At 40.7% G+C, this 23154-nt stretch overlaps 1 protein-coding gene across 1 annotated transcript in view; it reads left to right on the forward strand.

Moving 5' to 3' along the window:
- ptch2 (patched 2) overlaps positions 1-10927 on the forward strand; it is a 32987-nt gene extending 22060 nt beyond the window's left edge. The window contains exons 17-23 of the mRNA XM_042498232.1: positions 123-303; positions 833-1113; positions 2474-2611; positions 3574-3716; positions 6874-7279; positions 7711-8272; positions 8806-10927. Of these exons, the coding sequence (XP_042354166.1) occupies positions 123-303; positions 833-1113; positions 2474-2611; positions 3574-3716; positions 6874-7279; positions 7711-8272; positions 8806-8840 (1746 nt within the window). The 3' untranslated portion in view covers positions 8841-10927. The remainder of the gene's footprint in view (positions 1-122; positions 304-832; positions 1114-2473; positions 2612-3573; positions 3717-6873; positions 7280-7710; positions 8273-8805) is intronic.
- Positions 10928-23154: the final 12227 nt, after the last annotated feature.

Here is a 23154-nt window from a genome sequence, read left to right on the forward strand (position 1 = left end):
CTGCACTTCAAAACAGAATCCACATGTCGTTCCTGCGCTGTGTGTGGCACCGTAGACAACTCTGTTATCATCTGTCTTTTTTTTTTCACCATTTATTCTGACAAAAACTCATTTCTCCCTAGCTGACTTCCCGCCGGCTGGTGGATGCAGAGGGTTTGATCCCGGCGGAGGTGTTTTACATTTACCTGACAGTCTGGGTCAGTAATGATCCTCTGGGCTACGCTGCATCCCAGGCCAACTTCTACCCCCATCCCAGAGAGTGGATTCACGACAAGTATGACACCACGGGGGAGAATCTGCGCAGTAAGTTATCTGAAACCTCCTACAGACTGTGCGATTTTAGCAATCATGTAAGTTAAGTGCAAGTTACACTGAGCGACACAGATCTTATAAACTCAGGTTCAACATCAAGTTTGATGTTTGAAGACTGTACGATGATAATGTCAACTGAATCGAAGGCTAGGGTGTATGTTCATCAGTGCATTTAGCAGTGCTGATTGGTGCGTCATCTTATGCTACATACACGTGGTGTTCTTCGATGGTGTGTCATTACAAAGTTAGACTGCCAACTACTGGCCTGGCATGCATACTACAGCGTTTCCAGTTGTTTGTGCCAATCCGGGTACATTAGGATCATTCTCACAATTTTATCATATGAATGCTAATTTTTTTTCCCTTTATGACTATATCGCCACATTTCTTTCTCATTGGTCATCTTTTGTCTTGGACAGCCCAAGATCACACGGTGTACACCGGGCTTTATTTACATTAGGTTTCCCAGAGTGAATACACCTGAAATAATCTTTTATCACAATCTCTTCCTCTCTTACAGTCCCAGCTGCAGAGCCCCTGGAGTTTGCCCAGTTCCCCTTCTACCTGAATGGCCTCCGCCAGGCTGGCGATTTTGTGGAGGCCATCGAGAGTGTGCGAGCCATCTGCGATGAGTTCATTCGCAAGGGCGTGTTGAACTACCCGAACGGATACCCCTTTCTGTTCTGGGAGCAGTACATTGGCCTCAGACACTGGTTCCTACTGGCGATCAGCGTGGTGCTGGCCTGCACCTTCCTGGTCTGTGCGATTCTCCTGCTCAACCCCTGGACTGCCGGCATCATTGTAAGCGAGCAACCCCTTCATCACATCTCTTCCTCATCCTTCCACATTCCTGCATTTTCCACCTCATGCTACCTCAACAACATCATTAGCCCCTTCCTCCTCTCACTTTCTTCTCACCCTTCTCAGCACAGCTCAATAACGCTGTCTAGGGGGCCCCTTTTTCTGCAGAGGGCCAGTACGCACACACAAACACACACACACACTCACGCACACACGGGGACCTTTGTCATTCTAATGTAGGCTGGGCTGGCCTTAGAAAAGGAAATGCAAAGGAGCAAGAAAGGCTTTGCCCTCCTGAAGCCTCTACCTCCAACTCCCTCACTGCTTTTGTCAGAGGGAGAGGGAGAGACTTGGGGACAGGACAGATCTGCCCAGTTGCGACCTTGGCCTGCTCAACCCATCCATCAGGGATGTGTGTGTGTGTGTGTGTGTGTGAGAGAGAGAGAGAGAGAGAGAGAGAGCGAGAGAGAAAGAGACAGTCTGAGTGTTCAGCGGTTGGAAAACATTTCACACACAAGCTGGTGGGACCGGTGGACCTTAAGGGCCCCCCAAATTCACACAAATCCACATATCCCCAACTGTTGGGGGGGGCGAAGTGTAGCAGAACAACAGTGCCAGTTTCAGTTGGAATGTGTTTTAATTTAAGAAGCGGTCCCTTGAGACAGCGACAGTGTTACAGCTACATGCATGTACGGTTTCCAAGCATCAGCCTGCCTGTGAAGGTTTTGCCCTGCCTGTATGTGGTCGAGCAGTAAAACAGCTTTTATCATTTCCAATTTAACCGTGCCCCAGCTCAGAGCCCCCGCTGGGATCAAAAGCTGCCGCTGGCCGGGGGAACGCTTTCTCCTCCTTTTTTTCTAAGACTTCTTGTTGTTGTTTGCATTGCGGTTTACAGTAACATCACACGTTTACTATTAAAGTCATGAGTAAAACAAAACACTGCGTCACACTGCAAGATCACACATTAAAATATCGGAAACAATAAAATGAGCAAACAGGCGATCTAGTGAAAAGCAATGCAATTTGTTTTCCACAAACACAGACAGATGTATAGTGGTGACGGAGTGCCAACATGCTGTTGTCTCAAGTGCTGTCAATCATTTCAACCACCTCTGAGACAGAAGAAGAGAAAGAGAAGGAAGGAGGGAGGGAGGAGGGGAAGGTATTAGCCTGGGGTGGGTAATTTGATGCCATGCAGTTGAGACCCTGAGCACAGGGTCAAAGATTGTGTGGGGTGAAAAGGCTCAACTCAGTCACTAAGAAAAGTCATACTCACTTTTATCGCTTACATGCTTTTATTTTTGTTTTATCACCTTGTGTTACAAAACTGTAACACTTTATTTTCGCGTCTGCTTCTCAGGTGTTTATCTTGGCCATGATGACCGTGGAGTTGTTTGGCATCATGGGTCTGATCGGCATCAAGCTGAGCGCCATCCCTGTGGTCATTCTGATCGCCTCTGTGGGCATCGGAGTGGAGTTCACCGTTCACATCGCACTGGTGAGTCAAGACTCAGCACAAAGCAAGAGCACACACATGGATTAACTGTTAGAGCTCCGACAGTTAAACACCTACTTTACTGGAAACCTAATGCCATGGTCCAAATGTTAAATACAGACTGACATATGACCACATGCTTTGCCACCTCAGGAAAGAATGTGATTCAACCAGTAATACAGTTTTTTATTATTGAATAAAAGCGAGGGCGTAGATTTCATTTCAGCATATGACACCAATTTTGTTAAATGTTGAAATTTGGGTTTGGACGTATAATGCCAGTTTCAGCTTAACATAGAATAGGTATGGCAGGTGACGTTGATATTGTGTTAGTTTTAAGTTGTGACCTAACCAAAATACAACCTCTTTCAAATGTCTCATGCCAACAAAATCTTGATGTAGAATATCAACATTTAGTGGTAATATCCGAAAGACTTCATATAATGTTAACACCCACACAATTTGAAATTTGACGTTGTTACACATTTAAAAAAATGTTGCCCCAATTTTAATTCCAACTAAAATTTAACATCTGTCTGACGCAAGAATTCAATGTCTTTCTGACATGATTTTGATGTCCAGTTCCAGTTGTTGGGTTTAGGGGGTCCTCCGCCAGAAAAGTATTTGTCTCACTACAAGTATTTGTAATTGACATACTGTAAAAACATGAAGCTTCATTGCACACCTTTGAGTTGTTTTAAATTCTGTGCACAGCTCAGACTCCTGTGGCTTAATGCCTAAAATGGAAAGTGAAAAAGGTAAAGTAAGTGTGATTAAAGATTTACAAGGAAATGTTTGGCTTCCTGGTTCATGCTGGCAGCTCTCTAGCATAGTGTACTGTCTTGTAGTGTAGTGTAGTGATCCCCAACAAAACCAAATGCAGGAATGCCAAGCCTTGCCGCAAACACAAGTTCTGTGTGATCGGCAAGATTTCCAACTCATTTCTCCCCCTCTCTGCGCCACAGGGCTTCCTGACAGCGATTGGCAACAGAAACAAGCGCTCGGCAGTGGCTCTGGAGCACATGTTCGCCCCAGTGGTGGACGGCGCGATCTCCACGCTGCTGGGCGTTCTCATGCTGGCAGGGTCAGAGTTTGACTTCATCATGAGGTGAGACGCTGTGGGTTTCTGCGTTTGTGTGTATGTGTGCTTGAAGATGTATGTGCTGACTTTGTACTTATATGTAAAAGAGTGATTGTAGTCATTCATATACTGATGGTGCTGTACCCTCCACAGCCCATTTGTTCCCTTCAGGAGTGTTTTGGTTTTGCACCATTGGTGTGTATGTGTGGAGCCAGTTGTCTTGGGGACGGGAGGAAGCTTTGTGGGGGGTCAGGAGTGCATGCAGGTGGAAATGTTATACCCCTATTTATGCACACACACACACACACACACACACACGGTGAATGGTGAACAAATATGCACCTGGTTCTGTCACTCCGGGCACAAACACACACACACGCACACACACACACCCATCCTCCCAACCTCAGTGCACAACAAATGGGGAAAACATCAAGGGTGTGTAGCAGCTGCTCGTAAACATGGAAGTGTTCTGCTACCCGCTGGGTGATGTCTCTCTCTCGCTCTCTTGCTCTCTCGCTCTCTCTCTCGCATACATGCACGCACGCACACACACACACACACACACACACACACGTAGAAGAGAGAATCTGTAAAAATTCCTATCATCCGTTTGGCATTCTTCCCCTCAACGTTTGGTGCCGTAATAAAAAGTCAAGCTAAATTTGAACTGGTCAGCCAGTCAGATGGTCTGAAGCCCACCAACAGACATCACTCCCCACTGTGTATGTGTGTGTGTGTGTGCGCGTATAAAGTGTGTGTATTTGTGTGTGTTTTCTACCACTGTTTCATGGTCAGAGTGGAAAAAAAGGCGAATAGCTCGATGTTTTTCAGCCGAATGTGGTCTAGGCCCAAACCCGAAACCACAACCTTGAGCTCACAGACTGCAACAGGCCTCCATGACATAAAAAGCACAGTTTTTCTGCAGAAACTGAGACAGAAGCAGCAAGGAGAGGAGGAGAAGTACTCTGAGGGTGGCTTCCTCGCTAGGATATGAGGTCCGGGTGGGTGAACAAATCCTCCGCAGTGTTGGATTTGAAAGATAAAGAGGTGTAAATATGTGAAAATGGGGAAAAATTGAGAGTAAATAGGAAGGAGGACTGGGAAGAAAAGAGCATTTTCAGTATTTTGTTTTTTCTCATTTTCCCCCATGGTTCTGCAAGAGATCATTTTCAGAGGACAGGGCGAGAAAGAGAGACAGAAAGGTCTAGTATCTCTGTTGGAGGTCTTGTTTAGCTGTAGCTGTAGCTGTGGTCGGGTGAATGGGGCAAGCCAGAGCTGGCTAGCTGGGGAGTAGCATAAATATACTGCTGTAAACATCTCCTGGCGTTGTAATGCACTGAATAAACAGCACGCCTAATTCAGCTCTGCTCAGAGTCCTCTCTCTCATGCACACAAATGCAGGGCACATATGAGCGCACACACAGACACACACAAGGAAAAAATGCACATATGTACAGACATGTAAACACTTACGCTGTCTTTCTCACACACACATACACACATGGCTCCCCAGGCCCTGACAACGAATGGAAAAGATTACAGTTTATATAAACAACAGAATTCCTAACAGCGAGACACTGTTGGAGGTCCCACCAACGTCTCACTCTCTTTCTTTCTGTCTCACTCTTCTCTTGTTGTTGTTTTTTTTTCACTGTTAAAAAAGTTTTTGTGGAGTTGAAAAGTGGAGGCCAGTGCAACGCCGTAAAAAAACACTGTATTCGTGATTGCAGCGCCTGCATGCGAACGTGCTTTAACTCAATAAAGTGTGCAGATTAAATATCTGCGTGTGGTTGAAAGGCAGTCATGGTTTGAGCAGACAGCAAGAAATTGAAAATATCTCCCTGAAGTGTTTTGTCAAAAGTGGTTAGGAAGACATGCTTCTGATAAAGGAAGAAAACAAGGCACGGGATGAAGAAGAAAATCCGCCAGAGAGAGTGGAGGGGGGTCTGAAATAAGGCTTGTGGAATAACACCCAACATTCAAACTTTTTCCTGAACAGTGACCTTTGTCACGTGAAGTAGTAGTAATAATAATTGTAGTCCACTCAGAGAGGAAAAGCATGCCTCGAGAACACCACGCAGCTATTATCCCTGTCCTTGTTGGGTTTTTTTCCCACTTCATTCCAACAATCATTTTTTTCCCTTTTACCTCTTTAAGTCTGGCTGGTGGTTAGCATCTCACTGTCTCTCTCTTTCTGCTTTCTGTTACTGTTTAAGTGGAGTCCTCTCTAATTTTCTTGGGGAGCTCTTTCTTGTGGCCTGCCTCCACCCCTGGCCTCCTCAGAGCTCCACTGAGATGCACGCACATACACACACATGCACACACACACACGCAGTGTGAGTTGAAAACAGAGAGAGAGAAAGTCTTGTAGCAGCAGCAGTGGAGGCATCAAAGCATGTTTTAGTTGGACTGAAGGGGGAATCAGATTTGCCCTCCCTGCCTTTGATACACAAACACTGGGCTTTCCCTGACTTCTTCCCCTGAGCTACTTCCCTTCCTCAAGTGCCAACTATGTGTGTGTTTGGAGTTGTGTGCATGTATGTGTGTTTGTCACATGAGAAAAAAAATTGCATGAATTTAAGATGCATGTCAAATGTTGAAAGTTGTCAACTTTGGGTAAAAGTGTCAAGAGTTTGGCTGTCGCTCAAAATCTCTGAACTTTAGCCAAACCCCTAAAAAAGTTAAGATGCAAAAGAAAATAAGATTAAAAGGATTGTGGCTGTGTGATTGTGAGTGTGTGCACATGCATTTGCACTTTGCAATGCATGTTTGTGTGTGCGAAGGGTCAGGCAGACCTGTTCAGTGTAAATACAGAGGTACTTTGATATAGCCCAACCGCGACTAAAATAAAACTGAGTCAACCATTAGCAGCTGCTACCAGCTAACAAAGAAGTTCTTCTTATGTCAGACAGGAGAGGAGAGATTACAAGAGGCCATCAGCTAGTGTTATTTGGGTCTTTCTATCACTGTCTTCTTTAGGTTCATGTTCACACTAATCAATGCATATCAGTGCATTGGTCACATGATAGAAGCCTCTCAAAATACATGGCTTTTGCATGAATTACTGGCTCGTGATTATGTAAGAATGTACGAATTTGAGTGCATTACTTTTCATAGGAAAACGTATCAACGGTTTACGAGGACAGCATGAACTAACGCACCTCATCTTTCCATCCTCCAGGTATTTCTTTGCTGTGCTGGCCATCCTCACTGTTTTGGGGATGCTGAATGGCTTGGTTCTCCTGCCAGTCCTCCTGTCCATGATGGGCCCTCCGGCTGAGGTCACTCCGGTTGACAACGCCAGCCGCCTGCCGACACCTTCCCCTGAACCCCCGCTTCCCCCACCGATGACCCACCACGGGTACTACACAGGCCACCACAACCCTCGGTCGTCTCGTCAACAGGCTTTCTCTGAGTCGTCGGACTCTGAGTATTACTCAGAGATGACCACGACATCAGGGATCGGGGAGGAGGATTATAAGTACTGTGACCGGAGCGCATACATCGCATCGCACACCAGCGCTCCACCTACAACATCTCACATACTGCTGGAAGCCAGCAAGAACCCCAGCTTCCCCAAACTCACGGTATGACCACACAGATATGATAGCAGGGTTCCCACTGTTCCTTTAAAAGTCTAACAAGGCATTAATGTCATTTATCAAAAAAAGGCCTTAATTAGTGTTAAAATGTCCAATTCAATCTTTTAACAAGTCTTAAAATGCTAAGTCATAGGAAGTAGGTTATTATGAATCTCATCTTTCCGACATTGCATTGTAGAATTTCAAAATAATTGTGGTGATATGTGTTATATGTGTTGTAAATAACTTACCAAATGCCTCTCGCATTAACATCACGCAGATCAGAAGGAGAAGAAAGAAGTGGCATTGAAAAATGTCTTAAAAAGTCTTAAATATAACTTGCCTTAAGCTGTAGGAACCCTGCATAACCATTCTTCCTGTATGTTCTTCAGATTCATGTTTTTCTGAAAGTAAACGATGAAATTTTTTTGTTGCAGGTGGTGAAGCCATTCAGAGAAAATGCAACTGGTGGAAGGATAGAGCCATTAAATGAAACGTCCCACAATGCACAATCACCTCTGGGCTCCCAGGTTACATGCTGGGACGGAAACAAGCGGGAGCAGCAGCCGGGCCTCCCGAGGCTGCAGTCACAACACTTACCCAGCGACAGACCTCACTTCCCTGGGAGGACTTGTCAAAGCGGCCCCAGGCTGCAGAATGGCAGAGGGCCTCAGCCAAACAGGACTAAAGGGCCCAGCTATAGCAATAGCAACTCTGCCCTGCCGACGCAGCAAGGCTCTGCAGGGGGACCTGTTACTATGGTTACAGCCACAGCCTCCGTGACGGTGGCTGTGCATCCAACCTTGCCAGGGGCGGCATACCAAGGCTACATGCATGAAGGTTTTGACACGGACAGCGAGTCGGACTGTTTTGAGGCTGCTACGAGGACTTGTGGTGACAAAACAAACTTTTCTTCATGTAAGAGAGACTCTCTAGAGCTCCTGGACTTGGAAGCAACAACGCAGAGCCAGACAGAGCATCAGCGCAGCAAGACACAAGGTGAGTTAGCATCTTAGAAATATGCATATTGAGCTGACATTCGACCTAAGAACAAGTCAAGAAAAATGACATTTTTGAACCTCTGAACCTTTTTTATTGAAAATGAGGTAGAAGTAAGAAAATAGAAAACAACATTTTCTTTCCCATTTTTCATTGAACAAAGTTACAATTCTCACCCCATTCCCCCAGGGAAAAAGGATATTTTTAATATTATTATTATCATTATTATTAGCAATAATAACAAGAGCGAAAAATCTAAACAACAAAAAAATCTAAGTAGTTAAACAGAGACAGAAAGTTAGATCCTAAATAAGATTTCAGAGAGTGTGATTAAGAGGTTCATTGTGGGCTGTGAATGCTATGAAATAAACGTATACAATATTTCATCCAGACTTGTCAGGAAGGGATTTTAGTTTATACACATTTATATGTCATTTTTAGTGAGATTTCCAATCTATCTAGTCTTCATTTCTTTCTGTTTGAATACCCTTTTTGCAACATCTAACCTTTTTCTCTCTGTTTTTCTGTCGTAGGTGGGTTGAGGATCCAGGCAGCCAAAGATTGCTAGACTCTCTCTAATGCCCCGCCTTCTTTCTTCGAGTCTCTGGCTGTTTCTCCGGAGCACCTTGCCGCCTCACATGGCGTCACATGATGTCTTGAACTCTCAACTGTATATAGACTTCACACAAAAAGGAGAAGATTTATTTCAAGGACATATTAAGAGAAATGACGTTTTAAGAATTATATAAATCTATGAGTATATATTTTAATACTAAAAAAGAAGGAAGCTATTTAAAAGAGTACTGTATAACTTGGGTATACTCTTGTGTAAAAGTTCAGATGTAAAAGATTATTTTTTTTGTGGGGCGGTTGATTTTCGTCTCCCCTCACTGTGTATAGAATAAGAAATGTGCTATATGTAAAAAGTGTCCACAAAAAGTGAGATGTTATTAAGATATTAGGCTATTGAACATACATGGTCAGTGTTTTATTTCTATTTGTATTGTTCTTTTTTTTTGCTGCTACACTTCAAAATAATTTTAAGTGATTTGCCTTAAAAAAAATGCAGTACCCCCTCTTCCCCCTCTGGTTTAAGTCACACAGTGTTATGCTGTGAGATATTCTGCATCTGACACACTCTCTCTTGTAGTTCATATAGATGTTCACAGTGTGCACTGAAAAAAAAAGATTTACACAGCAGATACTGTTTTCTTAACAGTAGAAAACCGTTGTGCCTTCAGTTTGTCCCCTTTATTTGTTATCAGCGCTCAGTATTATGTTCTCGCTTTGGTGTAAATATGTTTTGTCTCGTCCAGACACAGAATGTTTGTCAAGAAGCAGTAGAAGACTGATGTTTGTCAGTCATCACCATCATCTGTCCGTCTATCTGAATGTTGTTGAATCACATCTAATTCATGTTAAATCTTTGTCCGGGTGTCCCAACGTCCTCTGCAGTTTTAAACTACTTGAAGGAGCTGTGATAAGATTTTCCTCTGCAGTTTTTGTAAGCTCTACAATGGGTGACGTTAACATTTGTTAGTATGTGTTTGACAATTGTTCACCTTCTTGTGTTATTTTGAAAGGGAATTCGAAAAATCCAATGCAAAGGGAGTTATTTTATTATTATTATTATTTGCTACTTTTTTTCTTCGCTGGCTGCTTTAGGGCTGTTCATGTTGCGACTGTGCAAATATTTCATGCTGTAAACTGGTTCAGTCTTTATAATGCTCCGAGCTGCTCTGACTTCTAATCTCTCACTCTTCTTGCTAATACAAACCTCATATCTGCCACATTATCTTTCATTCTTAGCATCCTCATGTAATTTGCTTTACAAAATTTCGTTGTTATTGTTGTTCAGTATTGGTCTCATCACTGCCAGGTTAAATTGCAGGGAAAAAAAAACAAGCGGATCTATTTTTTAACTTCTTTGTTTGTTTTTTTTTAAGTGGCAGCTTTGGTTTCTTTTGTACATATGAAAGAAAAGTTAAGTAGCTACTGTGCAGTTGTGAATAATTGAGCGGAATGAGCAAAGCACCATTTACAGTTTGATCGGACCGTAGACAGCCAGCAGGTGTTGTCAGACAGTGGCGAGGAGTTTAAAAGGGAGGGGGTTGGGTGGGTTTGAGGGGGGTGCTCCTGCATTGGTTTGTAGTTTATTTCGAAAAAAAATGTTAATGTCATGCCATATAAATTATTTATATTAAAATTTTATTTTTGTAGTTTGTACAGATGTTAGTATCTAGACTGAAGTTCTATTTTTAAAGAGTGAATATATATTATATATAAATATATCTATTTGTTGCTGAGTTTGTTTTGTTTTGTTTGCATTTTGGGATTGGGGGGGTGGCGTGGGAGGGAGGGTTCGACAACATTTTAGAGCAGAGGCCTTTTTTTTATCTTCGGTGGAGCAGAGGGGGCAGTTGGAAGACCATGAAGGAGAGGGTGTGTAGGATTGTATCACTGTTACACCTTGTTTTTAAGTTTCCTCCTGGCCCTTCCTTCTTCATTGTCAGTTTTTTTTAAATGTGCTCGTCCATGTCTAAAACACTGTGACTTCTGAAAACTATGCTCAAGAAAACCCTTGTGTGACCGTAATGTTCCCTCACCTGCTATAGAAATTTAACTAACAAAATAAATTGAATGAAAAAAAAAGTGTTTCCGAGGTCTTTGCCAGTCTTTTTTGGAGTGTGTGTGTGTGTGTGTGTGTGTGTGTGTGGGTGTGTGTTTACCTGTGACCCTGCAAAAATCAAAAGGGTCAGGACAAATGCAAATGAGCAAACTGATAGTGTTTGCTGGTTAAATGGGCCTACTCTCTTATCAAGGAGCATTGTCGAGGAGTCAAACAAAAGATTGATGAATGTTGGTTTTCTAAACCTGGAAGCATCTGTGTATCTTTAAAAAGTTAATTTATTTTTAGGCTATAATCTCAGTGAAGCTAGATGCTCATGACTCTTATTAAACCTTTGAAAAGGCAATGTCCAACTTGGCAAGACATGTCCCACAAATTGCAAGAAATGAGTAAAAAGTGACAAAAAATCATCTAAAGATGTGTTTTAACATAAGAGGGGAGGCTTATTAAAAGTTAGTTTTTTTACTTTTTTGTGTACGATTTTATGACGCTGGCATTTCCTCTAACGCTACCATCAGGATACATTTCTAATGTATATTTCCAGCCCCACCACTGTTGTCATGTCTCTAAGAATACCAGATTTGTCATATTTTTCTAGCTTGTGGGTTGTAATGAACAGTAATGATTGCTAGTGGAGCTTTAATTGGGTCTGTTTTATGTTGAGTGCAGTCAGTAGATAGTATGACACAAGGTCAGCATTACTGTAGTACCCTATAAAGCCATTTGCTGGTTATCTTGTGTTATATGAAAAATTACTTTCATTAAAATTGCAATAGTAATTAACAACTGCAATTAAGGACCTGATTGCCAGAAAACTGCAGACATTATGCATTTCAAACCACACACACATATAATTTCCATGGTTTTATTTAGTGGATACAAACTTAACATCTAAACACTGGGTTTAATGTGTGGTCAGGTTTGGGCACAAAAAACAGTTTGTTATGGTTCCAGGTGAGAGATGGGTCTGCCCTTTTTCGTGCCTGTCTCCTGTCTTGTTTTTTGTGCGCTTCTCCACATCCCCTCTTTCTCACAGTGCAGAGAGTAATTGAGCACACCTGTGCTTAATCCGCTCATCAGGCACCAGCAGTACATAAGGACTGAAGAAGCCAAATGTTGGTGCTTGTGGGTCAGTGTGGCAGTGTGGGTGCTGTGTGTTGGACTGAAGATGGAAGCAGTTTGCTGTAGTAGACCACACTCATTGTTTTTTACTCTATTTTTGGAGGCAGCGTGTTAAACTTTTGGTTGAGTTGTTTATTATTAAATGTACTCTTGCTTTCTTTTAAAGAAAGTACTAGAATTTGTGTTTCCACTTAAAAGACCTGGTTGTGGGGACACAATCCCTGCAGGAAAAGTATTGATGTCTTGGTAAAGAACACCCATGTCTGGCGCCTTAAAAAGCTGATGGAACCACGGCAGTGGGTCACTACATCACCTGTTTTGTTGTTTGTAGATCTCAAACAGTCATCTGCAGTTGTCTGCATGCAGGTGCAGGTACTTTGCCCAGGTGACACGCCATCCATCATGCCCTCCACCTCCAGATGACAAAGTCAGCTCATATATTACATCACATTATAAACACTGACATGATATCTTTAAAACATTTAAAATTAAACATACAGTGCCAACTTTTTGGCAAACAGGCTGTAAATTAAAAAGATAACTTGTTGGAGACAGATCGTTTTTTGTGTGTTTCATTTTTATTTCATTATGCCTGAGGTGAGAGTTGTGTTGTGCAACAATCTGCTTCCCATCAGTCACCTGACACCCACTGAAAGACCCACACTGCATGTGTTAGGAAATAATCACTCAAAATGTGTTACCATATACACTGAACAGTCATATTCCTGTTTGCCTGGTAAGATTTCTCATTAAACTGATAGATGCAAATAATTGTCATGATGTGTTTTCTTACTGGAGAGTTTAAAACGTCTCTATTTCAAGAGCAATAAATGAGCACTGAGATCCACTGAACTGGAGCGCTGAACCACCTGGAAAGTGTCTGGGATCACTGGCTTCCTGGATCATTGTTGTGACTCGTCTGTCTAAATCTCTGCCACTGTGAAAACACACACACACACACACACACACACACACGCGCACACACACACAAGCATACAAAAGCATACACACACATTCACACAAATATCGCTACTATACTTATGTGTGCTACACATTCTTAAAAACTTGAACACAAAACAAACTAAATACTCACAGATATACACACACATATACACTCCCTTCCCTCCATGCACACACACACACACACACACACACACACACGCACACACGCATGCATGCATGCACACACACACACACACACACACGGCCCACCTGTGTAGATGAAAGGTAGATGCTGTAAATTCCTTCGCTTCTCACACAACAGCTCCTCGTTTGTCAGCCCAAGCAAAGCAGCTCATGTCTGAATCTGATACCTCGCTCTTTTGAAGTTACTGTCATGCACGTCCACCTCTAAACCAAACCTCATACACACTCACACACACACACACACACACATAAAAGCTCACAGTAAAACACAGTGTCGGTAATACCTTGCTATGTTCAACACAAGCTAAACTTAAATTCCATTTATTTTGTATTTAATCTCACGTACGCTCCAAAGCTGTAAACAGTTCCAGCCAGATTGATTTAGTTTTAAAGCTGAAAGTTAATGAGAACAAATTTGCCCCTGAAGTGATGTCATCCTGGGAGCACATGCTGTATTTAATGTCACAGCTCAGTGACAAGAAAATGAAAACATGCTGTCCGGTTATGGGTCACAGCAGGGCTGGAGCCTATCCCAGCATGCATTTGGTGGAAATCAGGTACAGTAAACAAGTGTTCAGAACAACATTCACAGCCATGAACAAAGCAGTGTTTGAAAGTAGCTGAGGAGCACACAGGAAACTCTGGAGAACATTAACCCTGAAAAGGCAACCTTACCTCGGTGTGTCCTGCTAATCACTAAGCCACAGTACCACATCTTTATAATTAGAAATCCTTACTGTCTTTTATGTGGTTGTAATACAAAAACATTTTAATTTAAGAGTACACTGAGGGTAAGACATAAAAATTTGAAAGCAGCCATTAATTTTCTTCGAAATGCTCCAGAAGGAAATTAATGAAATAATCAGAAACAAATGTGATGACACAGGCTGTTTTCAATAGATTTTACTCACCACACACACTCATCACAGACACACACATACAGAACATTGTTGTATTTGAGTTTCCTGCAGGTTTTTGGCATTGTACAGAGGTAGATCAGATAAGAAAAGACAGATTACTTTACAGTTTTATGGAGTTGACCTGAACTTTGCTTTATGTTTCAGTTCAGGAGGAGGATATTCTGGATTTGGTAGCTATAAGACAACAGGATGATGTAATAAGAACAGAGACTTTGTGTGACCAAAAAGACTTGACATCAACCTTACCAGCTACTGAGTTTTTTTGCTAAATGGGACAAGACGAATAGCAGTCAACAACATGAAAAAAGTCAGCATACTGTAGCTCCCTGATGTGCAATTGACACATCTGCAAGTGACATTTCAAGCTCACACTCTTCTGTAGACTTAGTTTGATAGGAAACGGCACCATCTTTAGTTACCAAAACTGGATCACATGGCACATCCACAAGTAACAGTCATGTGGTGTTACAGGTGAAAAAATAAATATCAATAATCAAATAGGTACATCACACAATATAGAAATAAACACAATATCACAAATGCATGTTTTAACTGTTTTAAAATGTACATGTAGAGGAAAACACACAAGCAGACTTGATTATTCTTATTTTTTTATTTATATTTTTTTGACCTATTACACCATGTGACCGACAATTAGCTTTTGTATTTAAATGTGATGCCTTTTCAGATCAAACAAAGTCTGAGGAAGAGTGTGCACTCGAAAACATCTCTTGTGAATGTGTCAATAAATTGCACATAAGGTAGCTACAATGTGCAGACTTTCTTCTCATGTTTTTCACAATAAATATGGGGATGCAAAGTTGACCAAAAGGTATTTACTTAATGAAATTAAACCTAGTAATACCAAATTAATCCAAATTAAAGATGATCTTAATATTTACAGCGTGGAGTGTGGAAGTCAGTGGTGTCAGTAGTGTGTGTGGTACCTAAGTGTTAAATGTGTGCAGGTGTTTTAAAGGTGCATAAAAGCAACAAAGAGCTAAAGAAACATAACCAAACAAAAAGGGGTTGGGAGATGCAGCAGCATCGTGGAGGTTTAGTCAGAAACTGAGCTGCTGGCTGCATATGCACTGTAAAAATCTATTTTAACTTAGTTGTTGACTGAATTAACTTCTCTTCTCCGATTTAGTCAACTTAAAAATTTAAGGCAGCCTCGAAACTAAGTTTTTTTAGGCAAACTGTTTATTTTTACAGTGCATGTGCAGCCAGCAGCTAAGTGTCTGACTGAACCTGCTGCATCTCCAAACCTCTCTTTGGTTTGTTATGTTTCTTTTTTACAGTGTGGGCTTAATTAATCTGAGCACTCTCAGGTGTTCCCAGTTTCCCTAACGAGCATCTTCCTGCAGGAGAGCACACAGACAGGTGAATGAACAGCATCCAGATGACTCCCTGTGGGTCATCACAGTAGTAAATGAAAGACCTGGAAAAAAATATGCAGCCGCCAAATACATCCAAGTGTTTTTGCATCAAAGCTCAGGTGAGTCCAACACACTATCTGCATTTTCACGTTTATCAGTCCGTGAGTGTGAAGTATATGGTATTACTATCTCTTGTTGTGACTGACAAAGATAAAAACAATTTAAGTAAGTAAGAAGAAATTTTAGCTTTTTTTCCACCTTTGTCTCTCTTTGGGGGGTCATTTTCTTGTTGTTGTTTTTTTAAATGTTTTTTACTTTCCCTTTTTGCTCATTTTCAGGTAATTTTCCTTTTTTCTTCCTAATTTCCCTCTTATTTTTGGGCCATGTCTTGTTAAATCGCTCATTGCTTTCCACCCATGTTCAAGTCAATAGTAACTGCTCAGGTTTTAAAGGGTTTAAGTGAGCATAGGACACATAGCACAGAGAGAAAGTCAAATAAAAGGTGTCTCTGCAAAGGAATTCAGAGATAACAACAGCCCTGTGACATCACAGTCCAACATGCGTGTGTCTACGCAGTAATGTAAGAGCAGTGCAATTCACAGGGGTTTATGGAGCTCACTGGGTCCTTTCTGTGTGTGAGTGCAGTGTGTGGGCCAAGATAGCAGCTGATAGTCCAGATAACACGATCTCCAAGTGCCAACTGCTGACCTGAGTGTGAAGGTGAGATCAATGGAGGAAAAGAAAACACAATGAAGGAACAAAAGACTGAACTCGTGATCTGGTGATGCTGGTGTGTGTGTGTGTGTGTGTGTGTGTGTGTGTGTGTGTGTGTGTGTGTGTGTGTGTGCGCGCAGTGCTTGGGTGGCCCGAGGATGAGCGCCCATTGTTGCTGGAATTCAATAGGGCTGATTAGTAAAGAAAAGTGTGTGTGTGTGTGTGTGTGTGTGTGTGTGTGTGTGTGCAAAAACATGCACTGGCATGCGTGTCTGTGTGAAGCAGGGGGTGGTGTATGTGTTTGTACTTTTGCACTAAGCGCAGCAGAGAAGAATTGGGGAATTAGCTGTAAAGCCAGTGAGAAAGCAGACTTCAGGGTGACATACCACACAAATCCGGGGAATGGGGATTGTTTCTCCCCACATCCACAGCAATGCTTTGTTTCAATAGAATAACTCTCTCGCAGGCCTCCATACAGTGATAAATATGTTTTTAAAAATGAATGTTCTTTTGAGAAGCAGCACTCATGAAGTGAAATATGGCCGCTGAAGAGTTTAACAGTTAAAGCCACAATAAATCAGAAGTTGGTCCCCAGTTTGAAACTTAAGCCATTACTGGAATTATAATTACTTTCAAACCCATCAAGTGACCTCATTTTTAAGTTTATGTTTCTCTCCTAACTTATCTTTGAAAGAGGATGGGTTTAATACCTAAAAAAATGAAATGAGGAAAGTCATGTTAAGTTTTTAAACAGAACATTTTCACTTCCAACTTGTCAAATACTGACGCTTTAGTGGACCATCATGCCAAAATATGATGTGAGAGGTACCCCTCTTTTGTATTTATTTATGCTTGTTACATGCATGCTTTTCACTTTAATTTCATTTTCATTTTTGTTTGTTCCGGTCATGTTAATGCACAACAATCAGATTTACACTCAGATAACTCTAAGACACATTCATCTGCTTGTTTGTCAAAGCATATATAAACAAAATAAATAGGTGAGTTGCTAAACAACCAACATTTACCGTAAACTCAGAAAGAAAACATAAATAACCAATAGCCACACGTCATAATTTATCTACATGAAGGGGACAAATTCTACGCGACAACTTCATATAGTTTAATATTTTGTCCTTATGCATTTTCTTAAACTTTTTTTTACTTTATTTTATCATAGTCAAAATTTAGCTTACCTTTGGAGTGTTATTCCACCTTCGTACTGAGAGGCTAGCATGACGTGGTTGGTATCATTACATTCCTCAGGATTCTTTAATATGACACCAGTATCATCACTGTTGCTTTAAAACTCAGCCCAGTACAGCCTCTCAAAGACGACAATTTCGATCTGCGATTAAAACTAACGTTAATAACAGACCTTAATTGCAAAGCGATTAATGCATTAATGGTGACAGCCCAAAAAAAGCAACATAATTTCAAATAGCTTGGATGTGACTGTTTTTCTTGCTATTACAGTCTTCCTAAAACTCTGCAAAGCAAGCTTTAACGCATAGGCCGATACCACTTGTGAGAGTTACATAAGTGTTATTTTTGTCAGAGTTTCAACAATTTAGTCAAACTTTGCATGTTCTTGCCCTGCTGTTATTGTTAACTTTTTTTATATAACTGATTGCTGTAAATTTAGACTGTATGGTCCCAGTAGTAGACCGGTGAAATGCTACCACCCATTTATTTGCAGAAGGTGGCCAAGTATTACACATTGCACCTTACACTTACTGTTATCAACTTAACATCTGCAGCTTTTTTAATGTAGCGTTCTAAAACAATCTTCTGTAACATCTTTTATTAACCAAACTGTGCAGTGTGTTGATTTCACTCGGTTAATCATGCAATCCTTTACTCCCCCATGTTCTCTCAAATGGAAATGTCCTTTGAGAGTTGAGTTTCTCTGCTGCTGCCTGTATTTATATGTTTTCCTGCTGTGATTGCACACTGCCCCAGATTGTTTCTCTGACTGAGTTCTTCTAATCATTCTTTGCAGAAACAGAGGAAGAACGAGATCAATATTTATTGAAAACGCTCCTCAACATAACAAATGTGTTTGTAATCTATGATCCCTCTGTATGTGTGTGTGTGTGTGTGTGTGTGTGTGTGTGTGTGTGTGTGTGTGTTTGATATACCTTGGCCGTGACCGGGCCCATTGAGGGGTGGCAGGAGGAGGAATACGAAGTTCCAGGCAATCATGCAGACAGGCGGGAGGGCCCGTATAGTGTAAACATGTTTTAAATAAACAGGAACCAGCGTAATGCCCTTTTAATTGATTCATTCTGTGCTTTGCTGTTTACAGAAGGGCCTAAATATGAGCCTCGTAAGGCAGAGGCCTTGTGTTTATAAGTGGTTTGTTTAGTTCAAACAATAACAGTTTGAACACCAGACGTAGTTGTGGATCAGTCGTGATGCGTTGTGCTGTAGTGCTCTGCGGCGTTGCATTTTTTGTTGTGTTTTTCATGTTCTCATTCTTTCTCTCCATCTCTCTCTTTGTGTGTTTCCATTTGAGAACTCCATTTTAGGGGAGAATAAAGGCAGCTCTCTACAGTACCCCACTGTCTCACTGTGTCTTTACAATTTGCAGGCTAGCCAGGGTATGTTAGTGTGTGTGTGTGTGCGTGTGTGTGTGTGTGTGTGTGTGTGTGTGTGTGTGTGACTGAAGTTTAAATTGTAGCCACAGTGTAATGATATGGTGGCATGGCATTGAGGGGTACTCCAAAGGGAGGGCGGGGGTTGGTAATTAAACATATGCAGACACAGACACATACAGAGGTTGAGACACACACACACAGTCAGACACACAGAGAGGCAAAGAAAGAGAGCAAAGCTAAACACATCCAAGTGGGGTAGTAAAAGCTAATGAAGGCTCAGCGCTAGGCTGGCACAGACAGCCATTTCATGTGGTGAAGAGGAGAGGAGGAGGAGGAGGAGGACTGGGGCAGGCTGGGGAGCAATAAGGCAGAGCCTTACTCTAAAGCAAGTTAGGCAAACCAGAGGATAAACTATAATCAACACCATGCATACGCGTGGTTTTTCAATATCATTTGTCACAGGGTCTGCTAAATGATTGTCTTTGCAATGGAAAAAGCAAACAATGGCATTAACACATTTGTGGAGCACTGACAATAAAACTAACACCACAGTGTAGGTCGCTTATTAGAGTACTGTAAGGGTTGAACACATTAGCTCAAATCCAAGAAAGTCAAGCACCCAGTAATGATCACAAACAAAAGTGTATGGCACGTTTATGTTTGGATAAATTGTCCATTCATTCAATAAAGCATTCAACTTTGCAGAAAACTTTGCAAAAAAGCAATAATTTTAAAAAAAAGAAGTCAATCACAAGGCTTAAGTAATATATTGATAAAAATACATAAACAAAAAATTTGCAACCACACACCGACATGCATTGTTAGCAAATGCAATTGTAATCATAACTAAACTAAATGAAATTATAGAGTGGTGTAGGAATGAGTCCTAAAACATGGAAATGAGTTAGCATTTCAGCAGTTGCTGCTCTCTCGTCTCAAAGTCACCAAGTATTTTAAAAAGTTTTTTGGTTGGAAGCCTGAAATAAGGTCTGTGGTTAAAACAAGCTGAAGACACTTTCAAGTTTTATTCCACATCAGAAAATACATCAGTAAATACTCAACTTGTGAACTTTGAAACTTTTATGTCTTAAAAAATAGGCAGCTGCTTACAAGTTGCCTAATAAGACTACAGAACGTCATCCCGCCGAACACGACTTAACATTCTTGTTTTGCTACAGATATTGTCATGCAACAGTGGTGTAGTTCGTTTATTGCCTAATTTTAGCTTTGTATCTCTGGTGAGCGGTGCTCATTTGTGGCCATTTTCTTGCTGAACAAAACATCTGAGTGTAATAAATGTTTGTTTAACACGGAGCTTATTCTCTGCAATAATCCCATTGGCTTTTTTTCTCAAAGGAACCAGGACAATACTAACTTCTGTATCAATCTTCGAAAAGTTGTCACCCCTTGAGCACGCTATTGCTGATGGTTCTAGTATTACGGTTCAATGCATTTCTGCGGGTTGTTTGTGCATGGGGTGTTGCCTTTTAGCAGAAGCTGTTACTTGACTGTTGTAGGGTATAATATCAAACACTGTACTGTTTATCCATTTTATTACTTTCAAATGTTTTTAAAAGTAGAAAACTAGAATGACACCCCCCCAGCAGACTGGGTTCCTTCCCAATTTTGACTCCATGGCGACGGCTGTGGTACATCATATATAGGTTGCGTTGATATACCACAATAAAATGATTTTGTCACTATGAGGTTTAAGTGGTAATGTACAAGATTACTACTTCCATTTTTTTTTGTTTTTAATGATGGTGCATCTTTGAGGATAACCCAAAGTTTGCTGTGGTGTCTTTTTAACCGCACATGAGAACTTGCAGTGTGGTCGACGATGTGGTTTCTTTATTTCTGTAATTCATGTTTATAAAGTTTGACTTTCGAAGTCTTTTTTTCTGTCAGCTCATGGTCACGCTAGCTACTAATCTCGCATTTGTCTCAAACCGACGGCTGTTGCTGCTTTCCTTAACAAACAGCACATTGTTTTTCACGAGCCAGAGAAGAAAATATGCAGCTGAAATGGTTTTGTTCTACATATCATCAAAGAAGACAAATTTTATCCAAGCTAAGGCGGTTCAAAAACTTTTCCTTAATGAAGAAAAAAAAACAGCTTTTGGGACTCAATAATATACAGAATTACTTGATCAAATGGATTTTTTTTACTGTTTATTTATTTATTTGTTATGTATTTATTTTTGCAGTGCATCTGATCGCTGTGGTTTCAGAGTAGGCTGTAAAACTCTGGGTTTAGGTGTAGTTATTGTTTGGGATCTTTGGGGTCCACATGTCGTACCCCGCACTATGCAAGTAAATGTGACTTCTCTGGTAACTACTATAAAAAGAAAAGAAAAAAAACACTGTTGGGTTTTAAGGATTAATTTCAAAGCACACTAACACATTTCTGCACCATTCATGGTTTGTGGTTTCGATTGGTGTTCCCTTAAAGAGGTCATATGCAGGCCTGCTGTATCTCAACCTTTATGGTTCAAATAAAGAATTCAAGAATAGAATTTATGGCCTGATTTCACGGTCACGGATTAAACTTTGTTTCAGATGCATTTTATTTTGTCACTAAAGTTTCAATGGAAAGTATTAAGCTAAAAACCTTATTTTTCTTTATTATTTTTTTGTGCAGTAAAGTAGTCTTCTCTGTGGTATGAAATGGAAAACTGATGAAGACCAACAGGGAAATTGTGAGTGACAGAGTGGCCCTGTGGACTAGTTACTGACCAAATGGAGAAACAGAGAAACCAAGAGCTGCACTCAGTGACTGAACATGTATGTGTGTGTGGCTGTGGGTGTAAAGCAGAAACACTAATGGCATTCAACACTGTACTTTAAAATCTTTAAATGTCCTGAAAGTGTCCTACATGTCTACTTAGTTGCTGAACATGTCAGATTATATCACTTTAAATGTCAATATTGGTGTCAGCAGTTTTGTAATTGGTTATAAACGTTCTTTGTTTCTTATGCATGTTGCTCAAGCATGGTTTAAAAATCATGCCTTTTTTAAAAGATATATATTTCTATATCTTTTATGGTGTCTTAAGCTGATAGCATGGGATATATATGGTACTGAATGACTGCGTCCTCCAACAACTGCAACATGCTCTAACCAACAGGGGGCAGAGTTACATTGAAACAAATGTTGGAAGTGATTATGGAGTGTGATTTTAAAAAATAACGTTAAACTACAAAGAAAAGACAGTATATTTATTAAAGAAGGTGTTGATCAATCAGCATTTTTACTGCTTGTATCAAAAGTACATAGAGGCCAGAAAGGAGTCTTGGTCACATGGCAGGTTTTGAAATGAAATACAATACAACATGCTTGTTTTTGTATTTAAGATTTCTTTTGTTTGGCCTCTGGCTTAATACAATATATTTTTGAACATAGATGATGTAGAATAATATATGGGATGATGATTTTTTATATTATGTTGTTTTTTTTCTAAGTTAAAGAAACAGAATACAAGATTTAGGGGAGATTTAGCAACATCTAGCGGTGATGAATGCAGATTGCAACCAGCTGAAACTTCTCCAGGTTAGAAAAAACAACAGACCAGTAAAAAAATACTGAATAAAGCAGTTTAAGTTACAAATCTGTGTTTCTAGGACTCTATTTGGCATGTCAGAGATAGACAGCTTGCCCATGCTATTGTGTGTTCAGACTTTTTTTTCTGACAACTTAATGTGTGCTCACTTTTTTCCAATCCAGATGTTGTAACGGTTTTCACCAAATTAATTAATTAATTCATACGACAAATTATCTGCAGAAGTTTCCTCCTCTCCTCTCCAAAACAAACAGACCCGGTGATTTAAACCAATATAAACAATGAATAGTAGTTTCACATTACCAAATAAGTGTTTCTCGGATGCTGCTTGAGGCAATTGAGCTTCTTACTGTGGAAGCTGACATGGAAATGCAAATGGCCTTATCAAGAGCCAGTGTTTGGTTTATCCATTCTGGGCAATTGTAGAAACATGGCAATGCAACTTGGTGATCTCCATAAACCCGGATCTGCTCCATATGTAGATATAAATGGCTCATTATAAGGTATAAAAGACAACAACTCTTGTTTTCAGGTTATTGTACAATAAAGAAAATATATTTATTATATAATATGACATTTCTGCCAATATATCCCCCTAAATCCTACACACTGGACCTTGAAGATCCAGGAAGGATCAAAACGTTGTCTCTATTAATCTTTGGTAGCGAGGAGAAAGGCTGCAGGCATTACTTCTTCTGTACAAAGGTTTGAAATAGACCATAAGACCATTTCACAGGCCTTTATTCACTATGGTTGGTTTTTTTTTGTGTGGTTGTTTGTTGTTTTTTAATGATAAAAAGTAGTTGCCTCTG

Source organism: Plectropomus leopardus, chromosome 12 (assembly GCF_008729295.1).
Source record: "Plectropomus leopardus isolate mb chromosome 12, YSFRI_Pleo_2.0, whole genome shotgun sequence".
NCBI lineage: Eukaryota > Metazoa > Chordata > Actinopteri > Perciformes > Serranidae > Plectropomus > Plectropomus leopardus.